General features: G+C 38.3%; 1 protein-coding gene and 1 pseudogene across 4 annotated transcripts in view; both read right to left on the bottom strand.

Annotated features, from left to right (window-relative positions):
- Positions 1-20,645, bottom strand: part of Ttc30 (tetratricopeptide repeat domain 30) — a 39,516-nt gene that overhangs the window by 9,936 nt on the left and 8,935 nt on the right. For 2 of the 4 annotated variants that reach the window (XR_012966056.1, XM_076180671.1), the window contains exons 2-7: positions 13,245-13,310; positions 7,210-7,353; positions 6,477-6,668; positions 5,211-5,346; positions 3,974-4,138; positions 1,747-1,826 (exon numbers count right to left, since the gene is read on the bottom strand). Coding sequence is in view for 1 of the 4 variants with exons in the window: in XM_076180671.1 (XP_076036786.1) it covers positions 1,747-1,826; positions 3,974-4,138; positions 5,211-5,346; positions 6,477-6,668; positions 7,210-7,353; positions 13,245-13,310 (783 nt within the window). In the remaining 3 variants the exon portion in view is untranslated. Of the gene's footprint in view, positions 1-1,746; positions 1,827-3,973; positions 4,139-5,210; positions 5,347-6,476; positions 6,669-7,209; positions 7,354-9,874; positions 10,070-13,244; positions 13,311-19,046; positions 19,301-20,645 lie in introns of those variants that run through there. The other 2 variants (XR_012966057.1, XR_012966058.1) reach the window with 2 other exon arrangements.
- On the bottom strand, positions 14,401-16,450 carry LOC143022147 (uncharacterized; annotated as a pseudogene).

The following is a 20,645-nucleotide window of genomic DNA, read 5'->3' as shown; positions in this document are numbered from 1 at the left end:
CGACACCTGGGGGTCATTTTCTAAACTATTTAGAGTAAAGAGCTGAAACTTCTCAGGTAAATAGTTATCCATATTGAATACATTTTAAGTGATGCAGAATGATGTATGTACTGATGTACATATGTACACATGTTCAGATTTTCGTTTACCAGTATAGAAATTTAAAAGTGTTCAGCACCATAATACGTGGTCCAATTTGTTTTATATTTTGGCTATGATTAGTCAGTAGGCACACCTAGGGCCGGTCATTGAGTAATTGAACAATTTCCTTTATACTTTTGCATACAGGCATTTCAATTTTAATGGCTGGCAAAAATCGTGAAAAATACAATTTTTTTGCTCGTTTCCATTATTACTCCGAACTCTTTCATCCTATTCAAAATATTCGAACGATCGGCCCTAGCAGTTACTAAAAGTAATATTCCCTGTAAGTTTCATTTAAATCTAATGTATATTAGATTTTTTATGATTAAAAAAAAGTAGAAAAATATCGAACGGAGATATGGCAACTTGAAATATGAATATATTTGTAACTTGCTTATAGTTTCACCAATTTGACTGATTTTTTCATGGCTTAATTCTTATTATATAATAAGTACAGTAAAAATTATCAACATATTTTAATTATAAGTACTTTAAATACTGAAAAACTAAAGTATAAGTGTGTCACAGTAGTGACGACGCACAGACGACAACATCATATAATTTGCTTTTTTGCACCTTTGGCGGTTTCTTCATATGAAACCTCTCTGCTGGGGGTCTTCAGGGTATCTAAATCATTGGAAAGAGGTTTATTTTCCAGTAGTGGGCACCTTCTCTTTCCTCATCAGATTCCCCTCGCCAATCTATGTTGGTAGGGCACCCCCTCCAGCATCATATGATGTCCCTTCTTCTTTCTTCTTCCTGTATAGCCTTGATCTTTTTCCTCTTGCTTTCTTCTTTGGATTTAATCTTCCTCTTTGAATTGTTTAGTCTAATGTTGTCCTTTACCTCTGTCACCGTCACAGAGGTGCAGGTGAGGGCGGTGGTGGAGTGAGAGGTGGTGAGATCTTTAGTCGTCTTTGACTGCTTGCCATCTTTAACTGCTGTTTTTTGTCATTGTGATGTTCTTTTGTTCTTTTTGCTACCCATGATGACTGTACTAAAGAGTAATATGTACTAGCTAAAGTAATAGATTGCAATGAGAGCTCATGAGACATGCGTACTTCCCTTTTCAGAGTTAGCCGGTAACTAACGCTTAGTTTCGCACAAAGTTGGCGAAATATTCTCCCTCCACCTTCCTCCCTTCCCCTCCACAATCGTATTGGCCGTTGATACACTGGACGAGTGTAAATTCAATCAAATTTCAACGTTATTCACTGCGCCTGAAGGTCCCAAGTGGCACGCCTCCTTCTAGTGTGGGTTGCGCCTTTAAATCTGTCCCTTTAATCCTCACCCAGGACCTTTAAATTGCGCGCGGCTGGAAAATTATTTGTCGGGATTTATTTCTAAGTGGTATACGAACATTTTGAACACAGTTTTGAAAAATGACATATCTTGACCAAATTCACCCCCCCAGGTGTCGCGTACCCCCTTAAGTACCTACTCACGCCTTATGACGCCTATGTAGGTGGGAGACGGGCATTCCTTCATCCATGAGATACTGAGATGGGTTATGATGAGTGTATGCAATGACACAGCCTCCCTCTTTCAAGGAAGAAGAATGCCCTTTGGTATGTATAAAACACTTAATCTTGCAAGTCCTACCTGGTTGTGCAGTGTCACTGCATCCAGCTCCTCTTCAGATCTAGGAGGCATGTCAGTCAGAGCTTCTCTGGCTGCCTCATCTGAAAGCATTAATAGCAGAATCATAAGGACAATAGTATTCAAACTTTCAATTTGTAATTCTATTCCAGTTATGTATGACTATAAAGTCGGTGCAAGCCACAACTTTGAGAGCATATGCATACATATGTGAGTGCAAAAACTACACAAGAATTTTAGATCAAACTGGATGCTGAAAGATACAAAAGCGGGTCACCATGAGCATAGCTCTCCTCCTGCAAAATACAACCAGGTAAATACCAATGATTCTTTCCCCCTTGTAAGAGGGGTGGCCAAATCAAAGTACACACCCATTTGATACATATCAAAACCCATTTAATATCCTTCTCATCTCAGGACCTCATTGATGAGGGGTCATACCAGTTCCCTGCTACAGTCCTTGGGTCAAAGATAACACTGAGCTTTGCTGTATTACCTTGAACAAAAGCAATGTGCTGGGTTATAGGGCTGACCCTTCATCCAAGAGGTGCTGCAATACTAGGGGTCTCAAATAGGTTATATTATGTATGAAGTGGATGTGTGCTTTGACTTGCCCCCGCCCCCCTTGAAGGCTACTGAATTTTTGGTATATATAACTTGCTTCACATCTTACTCTACCTAATAACTAAATTGAAAAAATAAAAAAATAAAAAAATCCACATAGCACTTTATAATCATAATTTTTCATTTCAGTTTCACTGGAAACCTGCAGCTCCACAGTAGTCAGCAACAATCCTCAGGCTCTCCTACAGATCTCTCCATAGAGAAATAATGAATTGTTGTTTGTATTGTATTAGTGTGGGTCTGTCACTGGCCAACAGGTGGAGGAGGAGGAGAGAAGTCATCAGTTATCACCTCTGTTGCATAAACACGGCAAAGGAAACATGGACTGGAAGTGAAGCATTTATTCCTGACGTTTTGTCATACATACATACATATACCAAGGCTTTTTCCCCCTTCCAAGGGAGGTAGCCAAAAAGGGAAAGGCATAAAAACACTCCCACTCATTTCATCCCCAAATACACTCCACACCCCTCCCACCCTTCCTCTCATCTGAGCACCTCCTGGATGACGGGTCATCCCTGCACCCCGCCCACCGCCCTGGGTCAGAAGCAGTGTCGCAAGACACAGTACATCCACAGCAAGGCCGCTTCATTGACGTTTTGTCAATAGACGAAAAGTCAATGGACAAAACGTCAGGAATAAACACTTCACTTCCAGTCCATGTTTCCTTTGCCATGTTAATGCAACTTGTTCACATGGATTTCCAGTTATCAGCTCTCTTTATATGAAAAAAGAAGGAACGAAAGAGCTAATAAAGATCTTGAACTTAGTCCAAAGACCAAGATCCCACCAGAGAAAGGTGAGGGTGTTGATGGGATCTGAAGATGACAGGTGAAGAAAGGAATCTCTCCAACATCCTTTCTGCAGATCCACCACATCCTGGTTCCCATTATTGGTCCCAGCACCTTATAACAAAGCATGTAACCAAAGATAATGACGCACTTAGAGATTTTTTTTTTTTGTGGTCAATACAATACAATCTTCATTCCTTAAAGACAAGGCACTATCCTCAAATGATCACAACAATCTCATTCAATCTCTCAGCTATAATGAAGCATTCTACAAATTTTGTTCAGACTCGTGATGGGCAATTTTATTCAGGTGATGGTCAGACTCCATGGTAAATTAGTTAATGCCTTATGGTGCTCCCCTTCTATGTTAGAGACTTGCCCAGACAGTTCCCTTTCATAGTAATATATTTATGAAAAGGGTATATATAAGATGGGATCCAGCGAATTTACTGACAACAATTCATCGACATGCTCAATTTATCAATATACACAATTCATCGAAAAAGGTTAGGTTAGGGTTAGGTTTGGTTAGGTTAGGTTTGGTTAGGTTAGGTTGGTTAGGTTAGGTTAGGTTATTTGGTTTTGTTGGGTTAGGTTAGTTAAGTTAGGTTTTGGTTAGGTTAGGCTAAGTTTTAGGTTAGGTTGGTTTGGGTAAGTTAGGTTAGTTGTATATTTCAAATTAGATTTTTTCTCGATGAATTGTGTATATCAATAAATTGAGCATGTCGATGAATTGTTGTCAGTGAAATGTCGGTAAATTCATCTAGACCCATATAAGATCACATTTACAAAGGAGTTGTAAACCAAATACTTACAGTTCTTTAAGTTGTGCTCAATAGCAGCCTTGAGGTTGAATGCTTCAATGAGAGCAGTTTCGTGAAGGGTCAGGGTGTTACCAACACTTCGAACCTCTATGCCTTCCGTTGTCATGCCAACACTTAATTCAGGGTGTTCACGAATACCCTTTTCTATAATATCAGCTGCAAAGGTTTAAAGGATATAGTACAAAATGTATTCAAGATGCATATCTAGAAGAGAATATAATGAAATGAAATAGAGAAGCAAGTATGTAGGAAACATTTTCATATATGGAAATAAACTTTTCTTCATTATCAAGGGCATACTTCACAAATCATTTAAACCTGACTTTGAAATTAGTTTATTTCTTCAGATGTGATGATGAAAAAAAAATAGTAGTATCAAGGCTAAATATTCCTCTGACCATTTGACCTCGAGTTGTGCAACATTAAATAAAAATAATTATATCAACCAATCAATAAATAGACTGCTCCAGACCTCTTTTGAATAATTTTACAGCGGATTACAAAGTAGGAGCATGCCAACAGGAGACCTTTTGGTTCATAACTAGGTTGGATGCAAAAAAAATTATAATAATGTTAAGTAAACAAATAGATAAAAATTATTATAAATAATAATAAATGAAATTAATATATTAAGTTCAATAATAAACAAGTAAATAGTGAATAATAATAAACTGACATAATAATAAATGATAATCAATCAAATAATATTATACAGACAAATAATAAACAAATAATATAAAGCAAATGGCAGCCATTACAGCCTTGAGTAATCTGGTCACAGCCTCCAGGCTGGTTCATAGATCACTTAGAGAAGAGGTTTTGTGGAGTTGTCTGGGTTATAAGAAGGTAGAGCAGTGCAAGACATCATATCTTTGTGTCCTTTGTGTAATGGCCATATTTTGGATATGTGTTTGTTCCAAGGCTAAATCTGTACTGGTAAATTTATGGCTGGGTGATGACTTGAACATTTGCAATTCAGTGTTCTTGTGTATCTTGAGAGAGTTTTCTCTTCTGGATCAATGTTTGAGGATATATTTGTGTCTCATCACCAATAACCAGCATGTCTATCCAAACATTATTGCCCATCTAGCACCCATTTGTTGTCTCTTACATCTTATCTCCATGTGGATGAAAGATCATCCCCGTCTCCCATCAACTGTTTAGGTGAGAAGCAATGCAACACAACAAAACACGGGTTATCTTAAATCAAATAAATTAAATAGATTACCAATATGTTTCAGGGCAGGAGCAAACTGCTTGAGACGGTAATAACAGAGGGCAATGTTGTATGAGAGGTGTGGTTGGTATCCAGCCACTTGGAGGGCATTGCTGAACTTTGCACATGCTTCGTCATAACGTCCTTCCTGTAAACAAAGAAAGCCTCAAAACGTTAGCAAGTAAAAAGTTAAAGAAAACGATGATACAAGAAATAATCATGCCAGGAAATGGTGCAGTACATAGTCTATCTATATAATAAAAAGTTTCTTCACCCTAACAAGAAAGGTAGCCAGCCAAGGAATACATTCATCCTCCACTCATCACATTCCCATCTGACAGTTTTTTGTTTCCTTTTTAAAAAATCTCTTTGATCCTAGTATGAAAGGCCCCTGTCCCCCACCCACTACCTGGGTCAGAAGCAATACAGCATGACACAGTACCTCCACAGCAATACATAATATCTAAATACAAAAAGGCTTCTTCCCCAAGTCAGAGACATGCAATCACTCCCACTCATTCCACTCCCATTCACCACCCTTATTACACTCTCAATTTAGCTCCACATGGATGAAGGGTCATCCCTGTCTCCTTCCCACTCCCTAGGTCAGAAGCAATGCAGCAAGACACAGTATATCTACAGCAAGGCTGCTTCACTTAATTGGCAGCCCCACTCTCCGTCCCATCATGAAGAAAATAGGGAAGATGGAGAGAAATCCCTCCGGGCTGCATCATACACAACCATTCCCTACTCACCCCTATCCCCTGCCTTCTCCCTTCCTTGCTTAACAGACAACCCGTCTTGCTCAAAGCTCCTTTCACCCCATCCATCCATCTCATCCTCAGTCATCCCCTCAAGTTCATTCCATCCACCTCAGACTTCCATACCTCTTTTGTTAATCTTTCTTCACTTATTCTTCCATCTGTCCAAACCATCCCAGAAACATCACATTGCATAATAATTGTGCATACAATTACAGGTGTAAAAAATATACCAACTCTAATTTTACACAAGGGCTTTCATGACTCAAATAAGTTCATACACAACCTTCAACACAAAATTTTGTAAAAGAGCAAAACCCTTAAATGGAAGTTCCTAAAACATTAATTACTATTTTCCCTTATATGAAAAATATATACAAGTTTATCCATCACACTCCACATCTTAGTGTACCATACCTAAGAACTTCCCAAAGGATGTCAACCTAAAATAAAAATTTCCTTTCCACACTAAATCCCAATGACACAAGAACTATTATCTAAATAGATAGCATGTCACCTTATACAGAAGACATCCATGATTAACTTCAGTATCAGGGTCATCAGTAGGACACTGATCAACGAGACTCTTTGCTGCTGGTAAATCTTCCTCACCGTACTTGATGGCAGCTTGCAACTTTGTTACATGCCCTGAATATTCAGGATTTTCTATCTGACATGTAACTTTCATAGATTCCTCATACAAACAAGCCTGAAAGACATGCAAAATCAGTGAACAGATACAGAAACAAGGATTATATTCTACTGAGAACCCATGACACTTACCGAGAGGAAAATTAATGAAAATAATGCTAAATTCCTGTCAGACTGTTTCTTTATTGATATGTATCATAATCATTTATTCAAAAACCTATACATAAGTATAGCTCAGAGGACTAATCAAAAGTTGTTTCTATGTATATTTATGATATGTTACAAAGGAATTAAACTCTTCTGCTGGGATTCGAACCCTTGTCTGAGCGGCTTGTGTCTTTACAAGACGACGACCGTACCACTACGCCATCCTGACCCTACAAAACGAAACGACTTTTTAGGGTCAGGATGACGTAGTGGTACGGTCCTTGTCTTGTAAAGACGCAAGCCACTCAGGCAAGGGTTCGAATCCCAGCAGCAGAGTTTAATTCCAAATGTCAATTGACACAAATATGTTACAAAGCCATTACCTGGGCCCACGGACTTCAACATGGGATACAGTTCTTTTATTTATGAAAATTAAAATTAATCAAACTCACTTGGTACAAAGACTGAGCATAATACATCTGGTAGTCTTCATGATCCGGGAATATGATGGTCAAATGTTCATAGCAATTTGCTGCATTGACAAAGTCTTGCATGTAGAAGTAGCAATAGGCTAACAAGGACAAGGCAGCTCTTGACTGGCAATATAAGAACAATTGTAGAATGTTAGTTTTCATGGATGGCAATCGTTTACTGTTAAAAATGAGCTTTCAAGCTACCTTTGACCTAACTTAAGTTAAAGTACATGACAATCATGCTCATTCATGGCAAAGTGAAATGAAATTTTGTACAAATGCCTGGATACTAGCTAAATGCTGTAAACTACGCTATTTCCATGTCTTCAAACACACTTATTGTTTCTCCATTTAAAACCACTATGAATACACAGATTAGGTTAGTTATGTTTATTGAGTGATGTCACACACCAAAGAAAAGAGTTGTGAGTTGGAAGACAATTGTAAGGAAACAGACAATACTTTAAGAATATAAAGAAAGGATTGACATTTGATTTAAATATTCTAAACATCCCCTTCATAGGATGAAAACTTCAATTCTTAAACATAATTTTTATCGGATAACATCAACATTTGTTGATGTACATTTACCAGCAATATATTCAGACTAATGGTTCCACATAACCAGTTTGTCAATACTCTTCCACAACTATCAATAATATTGAATATATCACCCTCAGTGTACACCATCACCTAACTTAATGGTGACCTTATCATTATTGAAAAATATAATTTTTAAAAATTATATGCTATTCTGTAACATCATAATCCCCCAACACAAGGTCCCTGTAATTTGCAGGAAGTTAATGAGTGGTATCAATCTGACCCATAGATCTCTATCAGTCAATCAATCCATTACCCTAGATCTCTCTTGTAGACTGATGGCTCCCCAGTAACCAGTAACAGCCACCAGATTAACCCATAAGTCACTCGAGGAAGAAATATTGTGTTGCTGTCTGGGTATGACTAGGATGAAGTATTTGGTGTCTTCTGTGTAATGGTCAAATCTAAGGCAGTTGTTTCTATAGCCAGGCCTATTCTGTGTTGTCTATGTGCTGGTTGGTGCCCTGATTGTAGATCTGCTAGTGTGGTCCTTGCTTCTCTTGGAAGGAATTCTTCTGTGGAACTAATGTCTGAAGAGGTTTAATGGAGTTGGGTGTTTGGTGGTCAGCCTTATAGTGTTTGTTTTGTGATCTGAATGTGAACGTTTTGGTATGGATGTGCTATTGGTTGTGCTTGTGTGATGTAATGAGATGGGTTAGTAGTCAAAGGCTCTTGCATAGAATTGCCTATCATTTTCATCTGATGTTCTATGAGGAGCATTTTGATCTTTATATGCAAATGTTCTATTGAGGTGCATTTGGTCCATTTCATCACTATTCTCAATCTTATATTTTGTAGTGTTTGTAGAGAATTCATGTTTTCTTGATTGTTGGGAACCATTCTGTGAAAATGTAGTTAAGTGTGGTTCTCAGGAACCGTTTGTAGATTGTGATTAGATCTTCCTTCTACTGTCTAAAGCCCATTGTGCAACTCTTCTTGGTATCTCATTTGGCTGTTGATTTTCACCATCAGGTCTTTGAGGTGTGGGCTGAAGGTTATGTATCAAAAGAGAGGCCCAGAATTTCGGGGTTCTTTATCAATGGAAGAGTTTGACCATTCAGATTTACAATCAGATATTTCTTTGGTCCATAGCTGTCTAGAGTATTGTTACTGAAGACTTCTGAGGAGAGCCCTCTATTCTATTCTTTCTGATCCACTGTTCTAGTTTGCCAAAGTTAGCTTGGGTATTCTTAGCAGATATTCTATTGTTGTTATGTTGGATGACTATCATCAGGTGATCTACTGTATATATGTGATTGTTTGGAGGTCAATTGTGAAGATAAAGAACATATATGAGAATGATGTCAGTGCTAGATGTAAGAAGAGTAGTGGTGAATGTGTTCCAAACAGAAAGCATTCACAGGATGAACATGAATCACACTAGGCCAGGGGTGGGGAACCTTTTTGTGCATGAAGGCCACCTTACAATTCATCGTCCCACATAGAGGCCGCACTGAACAAATTATTATTATTATTTTCAATTATTTTAACCCTTTTTAGGAGACGGTGTAAGTTTTCCACCCCCCTCCCTAAAAATTCAGTTTAAAAATATTTTTTTATTTTAAAAATATACATATGTATAAAAATCGTTCCAATTTCTGGGAGTGACATCACTGAACACGGTAAACTTTGCTTTCGTCTATGTGTGTGGTGTATATTATAAGTTTCAGGTGTATAATGATTTCAGACTTAAAAAATATTCAAGGTCTTTTAAAAAAAATAATATGTATATCAAAGGCCGCAGAAGGCCGCACTTGATGGCCCGGAAGGCCGCAGGTTCCCCACCTCTGCACTAGGCCATAACCAAGTAGGCCACTACCCAGCACTGATACAGTATTAACAAAGCATCTTACTATCTTGGTAACACAATTATGTAAAAATACCAAAGTAAATAGTCATTCTTTTCCTGTTGACATTTCCCATTTTCATATATGAAAATCATGAAATTATACCATTACCACTGCAGGTATATAACCATTGCAAACATCATCATGTAGAACCATTTAGTCAACATTTATTTTGGGAGATGTATACTGCTTACAATTAGCACATTTCTATGAAAAATTAATACAGTAAGGCCAATTAGCAATTTTCCAAATGCCAAGGATCCTTTATTCACTTTAACGTGACTAGGGTTTACGAGTCATCATCCCTCCTCATGCATCTTCAGGCAGCTGGAGAGAAACGGTTGTTTTTTAGGGAGTTTTAATTCAATGTCTTCCTGGCTTGGTTAGGCTACACTGTAGCAGGTCTGAAGAAAATTAAAATCTTTAATGAAAGTGTGGTAGTTTGGGTACAAAAGGGGAGCTGGGTGGAGACTGGGCATGAAAGATATGATAAGATGTTGTTAGGGACATTGGATTAGGAAGAGACTTGGAGGGTTGTATAGCACGAGATAAAAAAAAAAGTCACACACAGAAATTAACATATGAATGAAATGTGGGTCAAAAATAAGAAAGAGAATAAGGTACATATATGATTTTAAGTCACACTCTGATATGTTCTCATATGCATGTGTGGTAAGATGGTCCAGTAATCTTGAGTACCTAAAAATTTTGCCTAACAAAAGTAACATTAATTATGCATTCAACTTGTCCGACATCCAGATGAGCTGTGCAAGGTACAGCTAGATAAAAGACAGCAAAGCATCATTTCTAATTAAAATTGAAATAGGTCAAAGGAACTACACTGATTTAAATACCAGAACAGGGTAGAGAGAACCGCTTTTACTAGTGACACCAAATGATCATGCTCATCACAACAAGTGATTTCCATACAGAATAATTATATCTCATAAGGTCACTCTTCCATCAATAAGCAAGATACTGAATTTACAAAAATTGAGTATCAAATTTATGAAAATTATATGAAACAGCAATTAAAGTAATTTTAGTATTCAATCATTTCTGTTTTCTTTATAACAAATGACCTTCAAAAGATATTTTCTATCAAGGAATCATATTCAGTGAACAGAAATGCCATGAAGTCTAGAAAGATTACAGAAAATGGGTGCAGCCTCTATCAACATGCAAAGTGAGCAGTGATAATAACAACTTATCTAACGAATCCGTTTGCATGATGCCATTACTTACATGGAGCTTTATCAAGGAAAAAAGTACACATTAGCATGACTTGTGGCCAACTAGTTTCATTTCCATCACACACTTTTACAAACAGCATCAGGAGGAATTAAACAAACCTCTCATACTCTTCCACACACAAAGTTCAGCTGTTATTTAACCCCTTCCATACGGTGCCGCACACGTAGGCGTCATGGACTTAGATCTCGGTGGCAGCAACCAATGCCAGCCGTACGACGTGTCGTAATAATACTCGCATCATAAAATATAGTCACCGCTTATATCGATCGTTCTCTCTTCACCCGTGAATTTTGATAACCATAGAAAATGCGATTACAAAAGAATTAGAAAGAATGTCATTATGGAGGGACGACTACAATAAATATAATCAAGACGCCGATATGGCAGCCTCGCGAATACACTCGCTCCCCATGACGCCTACGTGTGCGGCACCGTATGGAAGGGGTTAAGACCTACTAGAAGACCCAAATCTATCACTGCATCCCACATCAAAAAGGAAATATTACAAAGACATATATTGAGATGAACTCCAAATCTTAATGATTTGATACATTCAGAAAGACTTAGGGCTGGGATTTATAATACTTAAAGAAAAAAAGGGGAAGGAGACACCAAATCATATTACATAAAAATTTGGTATTAAGAAAAAAACATTATTGAGAAAAAACAACGAGTTAAATTTCTAGGGATGTGACGAGAGAATATACATGAAAAATGTAAATGAATACGAGTGGACAGAAAATTAACTACTATAGTTCATATTTAAATAAAAAACTATCCGGTATGTTTATTTGTTTTATTTTCATCTAAAAAGGATAGGTCAGTGGATTTTAGTGTTTTGCTGCACTGATTCTAACACAGGGCGATGGGCGAGATGCAGGAGATGACCCATTATCCAGGTCGAGACAAGAAGATAAAGAGGGAGGGGTGATGAATGGGAACAGAATGAGTGAGAATGAAATGGGCGGGAGTAGAATTATGCCTCTTGATTTTGGCTACCTCCCTGGTAAGAAGGAAAAAGCCCTTGGTATATGTATATGGATTTTAGCGAAAGGTGAAAATATTTTCACACAACTTTGGAAAGAGTTATTTACAAACTTTACAAAGCTCATCTCTAGAATGAACCCATCATATATATGGATACCCCACAGTTCTTTTGCATAACCTTAGTGCATACCATGAAAGCCCCATTCACACTAAGCAATTTGTCTGCAACTAATGATGACTTATATGACCAAGGGAAATTTGAATTATATTTTAATTTTAAAATAATCCAATTAAGGTCTTCATTATATACTGAAATATAAACCAATGAATAAATGAGTGTGACAGACACCATTTTGGAGACATTGTTAAGAAAAATGTGACAAAATAGAAACATTTTCTTCAAAATACCTATTATTCAAACTTCCAAAAGCTTGTTGCAAAAATATGCTTTGTGTGATATGGGCATTGGATAGGCAAATAACTAACAGTTAGGAAAGTAAAACATATATAAAATTATGACAGCCAGAATTTGTACACATTTCATAAAAAAGTCATTTCTAATAATAAGTGCAGTACAAAATAAAGCTAGATTCTATAATATACATTTTAGTTGAACTTGTTCAATCTCGTTACTGATTTACAAGAGACCAATAATTGATACATGCTTGTGGTAGTTCTGCAAGATGACAGAGAAAATCATCTCACTTTTGCACATTTTCAAAACCTGTCAACCCCTTCACCTTCCTTTGGAGTTGTATCCTCAAGAACCTGGCACTAATGGTGTTATTCTTAAAAAAATTCTTTCTTTATATAAATCTTATATAAATCCTTGGAAAGGAAAGATTTATACGAGGAAAGAATTTTTTTTTAAGAATCCCACCATAAGATTCTTACAGTGGTATTCTTAAAAAATTCTTTCCTTATATAAATCTTTCCCTTCCAAGGATTTATATAAGATTTATATAATTACAGATTTTTTTTAAGAATACCACCATAAGTCTCCAGACCAGGCCCAAGAATTCTATCAACTTAACTGTATTTCTTCCATCTTCTTCACATAAAGAGTATGACAAAGGGTGAATATTCCCCTCCTCTCCTACTACTTTTAGCCAGTGAAAGAGAAACAGTCCCACATTAATCCAACAGTCCAAAGTTTCTTCACAGAGGTATTTATGGGAAGGCCCAAGGATTTCTGCCTGCCATTGTGGGGCTACAGGTTTTTAGTCAGTGAAATCTGAGGCAATAATTACAGACTTTGAAGAAAGAAATAAAACAAGCAAATAACTGCTTACTGATAACATATAATAACTAGGCAATACTTACACTTGGATATGCCTCAAGAATGTGATTCAATATCTGCACAGCTTCACTGTATCTTTGCTCCTTAATCTGAAAGCAATAAAAATTACAATTCATTTTACACAGTTGTACATATACAAGAATTTAAGAATAAATTAGATGCTGAGAGATACAAAGACAGGTTACTACAAGCATAGCTCCCCCTTCCCGTACAATACAACTAGATAAATACACACACACTGTACAAGTGCAATTACAGTGAGACCTCTCATTAACGGACGTTAATTACTGAAGTACATGAGACTTACCATAGGTTAGTTGACATGTGCTTCTGGTTTTATGAAGCAAATCAATTCTGCTGAAGTGTAAGCATTCATATATAAAATTACAATTTACTTTACACAGTTGTATATATACAAGAATTTAAGAATAAACTAGATCCTGAGAGATAAAAAGACAGGTCACTACAAGCATAGCTCCCCCTTCCCGTACAATACAACTAGATAAATACACTCATACTGTATAAGTACAATTATATTTCTTTTATATTTCACCCGTTATTTCTTCTGCAAGGTGGCTAGGCACACAATGGCTAATGTAGATACACAGTAATCCATTTCGTATCAAATTACACCATATCCAATCTTGCCCATATCTGGAGATGAATCAAACTGATAAAAAAGGTCAAATTCATCTGCAGCATTTTTCTACTGCACTTTTACAATATGTCTATTGCATGTTCAAGTACTATACAACATATCTAATATTTTCTTTCATATTTTATACTTGATATTCTTACTCCCATATATTTCCAAGAACATAAGTTGAAAGGAGCAGAGGGACCAATGATGAGTAACTGAATGTGGTGGTCCTGTAAGATGAACAGTAAAGTCACCCATTTTGAATAAACCCACCAACCCTCTCATCTCTATCAGGAAGTGCAGCCCAAAGGGGCTGACACTTTGCATGGTCTGGACAGAATTGCAAATTGGATTCTAAAATAATGCAAAGAAGAATTAATGGACAAAATATATAACATAATAAGTTGCTCACTTTAAGAAGGAAAAATACCAAAAGACTGGAAAAATGCTAACATTGTACCAATATATAAAGAAGGAAACAAGGATGCACCAACTAACTATAGAAGACATGTGGGTGTCGTGCTTCAATAGATCTTAGGCAGGTGAAGTTGGGGCCGTTCCCCAATTCTTCCATTTCAAATTTAGTGTGCCCAAGCTAATCCAGTACTGCATCTTGGAATGGGTCTCCCTCCTGTACAATTTCCTTGTTGTAGTGTTTGGCAAAGGTCGATTCTCTTGACCATCCAGCTTTGGACATGATGTGGTGTATAGGTACGGACATGGATCTAGCTTGAGAGGCAGCAGCCGAGCGGACACTGCTCGTTGTGTATTTGGTAGAGTCAATTCCAGAGATAGTAAGTACATGCTTGATCCATCTTGCAATTGTGTCTCTTGATACCGGCTTGTGCGGTTTGATGAAGCTTATGAGGAGTCTTCCATCCTTCTTCCCTGTCTCGTCTTGGAGGTGTTTCGTTTTTTCCAGATATGTGCGCAAAGTCCTGCACACACACAAACTTTCATCCTTAGTGTAGGGAAAGAACTTCACAGACTGAATGTTAAATCCAGGGCGACATTGTTTAATGTTGTCACCTAACCAGACTGAAATAGCTTCTTCCTTTATGCTTATATTCTTGAGTACTAGTAAGTGTAGGGTCTGAACTCTGGCAGCTTGTGTAAGTGCCATCAGCATTACTAGTTTGAGTGTAAGTTCTTTCAGTGGGAGAGACTGTAAGGGTTCCAACTGTTTCAGTTTTGTTAATACAGGTTTGACTGTTAATACAGGTTTGACATCCCAGGTGTCCTAATATCTTGGCATTGAAGGCCTCAGGTTGAAAACTCCCCTCATTAACCTGATGAATAGGGGATGGGTGCCTGCCCTGCATCCATCCACAACTATCCCCAGCGAGGATAGGGCCCCCCTTGCCGTGTTAATACTGTTGTAACCCACACCTCTGTGGAAAGTTTCTGTTAAGAAGTTTATGATGTCAGTTACAATGGGAGTAGTGGGATTGATGTCCCGTCTATGACAAAATTGTGCCCACCTGTTGATATGTGATCTGTATTGTTTGCTAGTTCCGGGTTTCCATGATGCCAAGATAAGGTCCGTACCTTTTTCAGATATGCCTCGTTCTCGCAGGCTTTCCCGGAAAGTAGACAGGCCATCAATCTGGTATGGGACATGATGGGATGTTCTTCCATCGACAGGGGCCACACCAGCACTTTCTTTCTCCTCATTATGATTCTTGGATCTTCTACAAGCAGCCTGAGTAGTGCTCCCATCCAGGGCTGTGATGTCCAAAATGGAACGATCATCCAACCTCTGGCCCCTTCTGCTCTTAACTTCTGCAGGCATCTAGCAATCAGGGAGAAAGGGGGGAAAATGTAGATGAAACCTAATGTTGCCCAATTAAGGTTGAATGCATCACAATGATTTGATTCTGGGTCTGGCCTCCAGGAGCAAAACTGGGGCTCTTGTTTGTTCAACCTAGATGCAAATAGATCAATGTTGGGTGTGCCAAAAATGATGCTTAATTTCTTAAAAAATTTCTCATCCAACTTCCATTCATGTCTGTCATTGAAGTTCCTGGATGCTGTATCAGCTAAAGTATTATCACTCCCAGGGATGTAGGAACATGTGATCCAGGCATCATTGTTTAGACACCAGTTCCAAATATCAGAGGAGACATTGTTACATGCTACCGACTTAGTGCCTCCCATTTCACTGATGTAGTTAACTGCTGTAGTGTTGTCACAGAAAACTTTGATGTGCTTTCCTCTGACCTCATTTGCAAAAGATTTTAATGTAAGGAGCACAGCTATGAGTTCCCGGGTATTAATGTGAAGCTTCTTTTCCTCTGACGTCCATCTTCCATTGACTGACTGATGATTTATGCAGCCACCCCAACCTAAGTCTGAAGCATCTGAGTATAAGACAATTTCAGGAGTTGGGTGAATTATTCGCCTATGTTGGGTCTCAACATGTTTGATCCATCAAGTCAGGTCCGTTTTCATTTCGTCGGTGATCAACATTTTATCCTCAAAGTTCCCATAACTCCTTCGCAATGCTGTAATCTTTGCCGATTCAAGGTGACGATAGTGTAACTTTTCAAGTTCCACAGCTGGGAAGGCAGCAACTAGAAGCCCGATCACCCTGGCTACTTCTCTGATTTTGTCACTAGTCTAGCTATTAGTGTAGCTAGGTCAACATGAAAATGAAATTCCTGATATTTGAGCTGAAGTAGTTCTCATGGGATGGAAAAAGTCGCTATGAGTATAATGCAATTTGAATTATCCATCTAGCTGTCCTAGTTCTCGAGATATTGCATTTTGAATGGAATTAAATCGGGCCTATTTTTTCCCAGAAAATCGGGCCGAAACGTGCGGTCTGACTATCGCCAATCAAACGTAAACAATGACGGTTTTTACACTGACAGGCACAATTTTATATAAAAATTTAATATATGGTTGCATTATTTGACCTATTTTCTATAAGATGTGTGATTTCCATGTAATTTGATCATAGAATTACGTTTCTATCCTTTGCAAAATTACCCACCACAGCTACGAATACCGTCAAATTACATTAAAATCACACATTTTAAAGAAAATAGTTTGAATAATTCAACTATATGCAAGCTATTACACTAATAGCACAATAGTTACAAACTTAATACTGTAGTTTGATCCATACCACCGGTGATCATAGCGGGCAGGACGAATCGTAGCTGTGGTCCGTAATATTACGGAGGATAAAAACGTAACTTCTCTTTGATCAAATTACATGAAAATCACACATTTTAAAGAAAATAGCTCAAATAATTCAACTATAAGTCTATTACACTAATAACATAACAGTAAGAAACTTAATAGAGTGAAGTTTGATAAGATGGCGGGATGGATGTTGATGTTGTTATCCGATAATCCGACCCGATAGAATAAAAAACTAATTAGTACCACCGATTTCTCAGCTCTACCGTATCACGCTGCCTTTATTTTGGTATAAGAATAATTCGCGAGACTAGTAGTTTTCGTTATTTTTGGTTAGTTGCCCGCACTCTGAATTTATTTAGCTCATTTTTTACGCTGAAACATAAACCAATTTTCGATTTACTGCTGAATGCAAGCCGCCATGTTTATCTTATGTTTTTATGTACCGACATGTAACTGATGATGTAATTGTTTGGAATTTACTACGATCGTAGTAAATACACTCGTATAACATTTGTATGAATGAAATATCCGGCGGTATGTAAATTTGGCCGTTTGCTTGGCGTGCGCATAAAATGACGCGCTATTGGGCTCCTCATCGACGGTGGCGCCTCTGGTGGTGTTTGACCTACCTAATTAGTGGTTTACATCCAAGTAGAATTCTTTCTTTCCTACGTATTGGTAAGGTAACAATCTTTTTGTCCGAGTCAATGACATTGCCAAGGTATTCGATACTTTTAGTGGGTTCTTGTCTTCCCACTTCCAAACTTCCATGCGCCTGGCTTCCAGGATGGAAAGGGGGATTTGGCTGTGATTTTGCTTTTGAGTTTTTCCCCCTCTTTAATTTGTCTTGCGGATTGCAAGAGGTCATCCCCAAACAGAAAGTGTGACATGGGCACTTTGTCAGAGCATAGGTGTGAGTACTTCTGATTTATTTCCCGTTTGATTTTAAAACGGTGAACCAAGTTGTTACGGTAGTTGGCATGACCTAACAGTGCCAGAGCACCATCGATCATGCCCACCTCATGGGCCACCACAGCATTACCTTCATCCTGGGCCACTTTGTCAAGCACCGAAAGTGATTTGATGATGATGGAAGCTGTCTTAGTTATATCTTTATTGACTTCCTTCATGCGTAAGTCTGCTTTTTTAGTGCCCTGTTTTAGCGCCTCCAAATTTTGCATATTGCACTCAACTGGGGATAAAGCAGGGCAATTACCGGGCCTCTTGGTACTCTCGTCCTCCACAATTTCTTTATAGGTGTCCTCCCTCATGCCGTGGTCAAATATTTGATTGACCATGTCTGCTACATGTTTGGCAACATGTCCGGAGACTTCTTCAACTGGGCCGAAAGCCTTAGAGGACTGCATCAAAATACTGCCAATAGGGAAATCTTCATGCAACTCACCTTCTTCACTGCTGCTTCTGTCGGAGATAAAACCCGAAAAGTTACCTGGAGAGGGCGTAACAGGCCCTGCTTCCTTTTTGGTTGTCTAGCACAGCTTTCGCAACGTTAAAACAGAAGCCCATTTTCGTGAGTAATTCAGAAAGAGAAGCACTACTCATGAGAGCGTCATCAATAAAGCTGGTGATGGTGAAGCCTTTTTCTCTTAAAGTAGCAAAGACAGGTTTCAGGAGTTTGGTAGAAAGTCTGGGTCCTTCTGAGATTCCATTTGGGAGACAGGTGAACTGATAGACTTTGCCATACCATTGAAAGCAAAGGAATTTTTGCTGTTCTTCCGCTATTCTAATAGAGTAGTAGGCATGTTTAAGATCCACAGATGCCATATAGTCCCCTTCATTTATCAGTCTGATAGCTTGTTCAAAGTTCTCCATTTTGATATGGATATAGGGAATGTGGTTGGTTTAATTTTTTGTTCCGCCAGGCTAAAGTTATATTCCACATTCTCAAAACACAGGTAACCGATATCATTGACAAGTGACAATGTTTGACTATGTCTAGAATATATGTACCACTAGTGATTTTTTCCCACTCATGTACAAATCTGTGAAGGGAACCTGCCACAAAGTTGGTTGCCTGGTTTATTGTCGGGGAGTGCTGCGTCCCCTGCCTTTGGAGTTTTTTTAATCCAAGGCCTGCCGAGCGTAGTAAGGCCTCTGGTCTCCCCTATGTCCTAGCCTCCGCTGTCCATAGGGTTGAACGCTTTTAGTTGATCCATATCACTCCTCAGTTCAGCGATGGCTTGCAGTACTGTGTGCCAAGGGGCTGAGGAGTCGTCATGTACTTGGAAAGCAGTACGTGACGTGGAGCCGTCGGGGGGCGGGGGAGGGGGGGCTGCCATGTCTTCTAGACTTCGATGCGTAGCGCCAACGCGAGTATTTCTATCCCGATGGGAAGTACTGTTGCTTGACCTGCTTGATTTATGCTTGTATTTGCGAGTATGTTGGTTTGTTTCTCCTCCGTGAGAGGAGGCGCCCGACTTCCTGCTTGTATGGGTATGCGTTTCGTCGGAAGACGACATAGCGGTTGTGACCGACGGAGTCGTATGCACGTTGTCGTATTTACCTGATAATTTAGTGAGTTTCGTTAAAACTCAAAATGAGAGCGTCGTAAACGCTTATTAGATGATTAAATGAGCGTCGTAAACGCTTAATAATGATAAAATGAGCGTCGGAAACGCTTATTAGATGATGAAATGAGCGTCGTAAGCGCTTATATTATATTGCAAATTGAGCGTCGTTAACGCTTATAATAGATTGCAAATTGAGCGTCGTAAACGCTTATATTAAATTGCAAATTGAGCGTCGTAAACGCTTATATTATATTGCAAATTGAGCGTCGTAAATGCTTATATTATATGGCAAATTGAGCGTCGTAAACGCTTATATTATATTGCAAATGGAGCGTCGTAAACGCTTATATTATATTGCAAATTGAGCGTCGCAAACACTTATATTATATTGCAAATTGAGCGTCTTAAACACTCGAATGCCAGGTCAAGCACTAGTAAGCAGGGAACGGTTGAAATCTACGTGCGACAGAGTAAACAATCTTGAAGTCCGTTCGGAACGGCAGCGCGCAAGCAACTGTTAGACCGGCTAGGTCTAAGCGTATATCGTTTGCGAACCCTCAGCAGAATTGTGATTTGGTGATATAAAATTACAATTTACTTTACACAGTTGTACATATACAAGAATTTAAGAATAAACTAGATCCTGAGAGATACAAAGACGGGTCACTACAAGCATAGCTCCCCCTTCCCGTACAATACAACTAGATAAATACACTCATACTGTATAAGTACAATTATATTTCTTTTATATTTCACCCGTTATTTGTTCTGCAAGGTGGGCTAGGCACACAATGTCTAATATAGATGCACAGTAATCCATTTCGTATCAAATTACACCATATCCAATCTTGCCCATATCTGGAGATGAATCAAACTGATAAAAAAGGTCAAATTCATCTGCTGCATTTTTACAATATGTTTATTGCATGTTCAAGTACTATACAACATATTAAATATTTTCTTTCATATTTTATACTTGATATTTTTACTCCCATATATTTCCAAGAACATAAGTTGAAAGGAGCAGAGGGACCAATGACGAGTAACTGAATGTGGTGGTCCTGTAAGATGAACAATAAAGTTGCCCATTTTTAATAAACCCA

This window comes from Oratosquilla oratoria, chromosome 44, assembly GCF_046742065.1.
Source record: "Oratosquilla oratoria isolate Oo_2021 chromosome 44, ASM4674206v1, whole genome shotgun sequence".
Taxonomy (NCBI): Eukaryota; Metazoa; Arthropoda; class Malacostraca; order Stomatopoda; family Squillidae; genus Oratosquilla; species Oratosquilla oratoria.
This window is presented reverse-complemented; position numbering and strand designations above follow the sequence as displayed.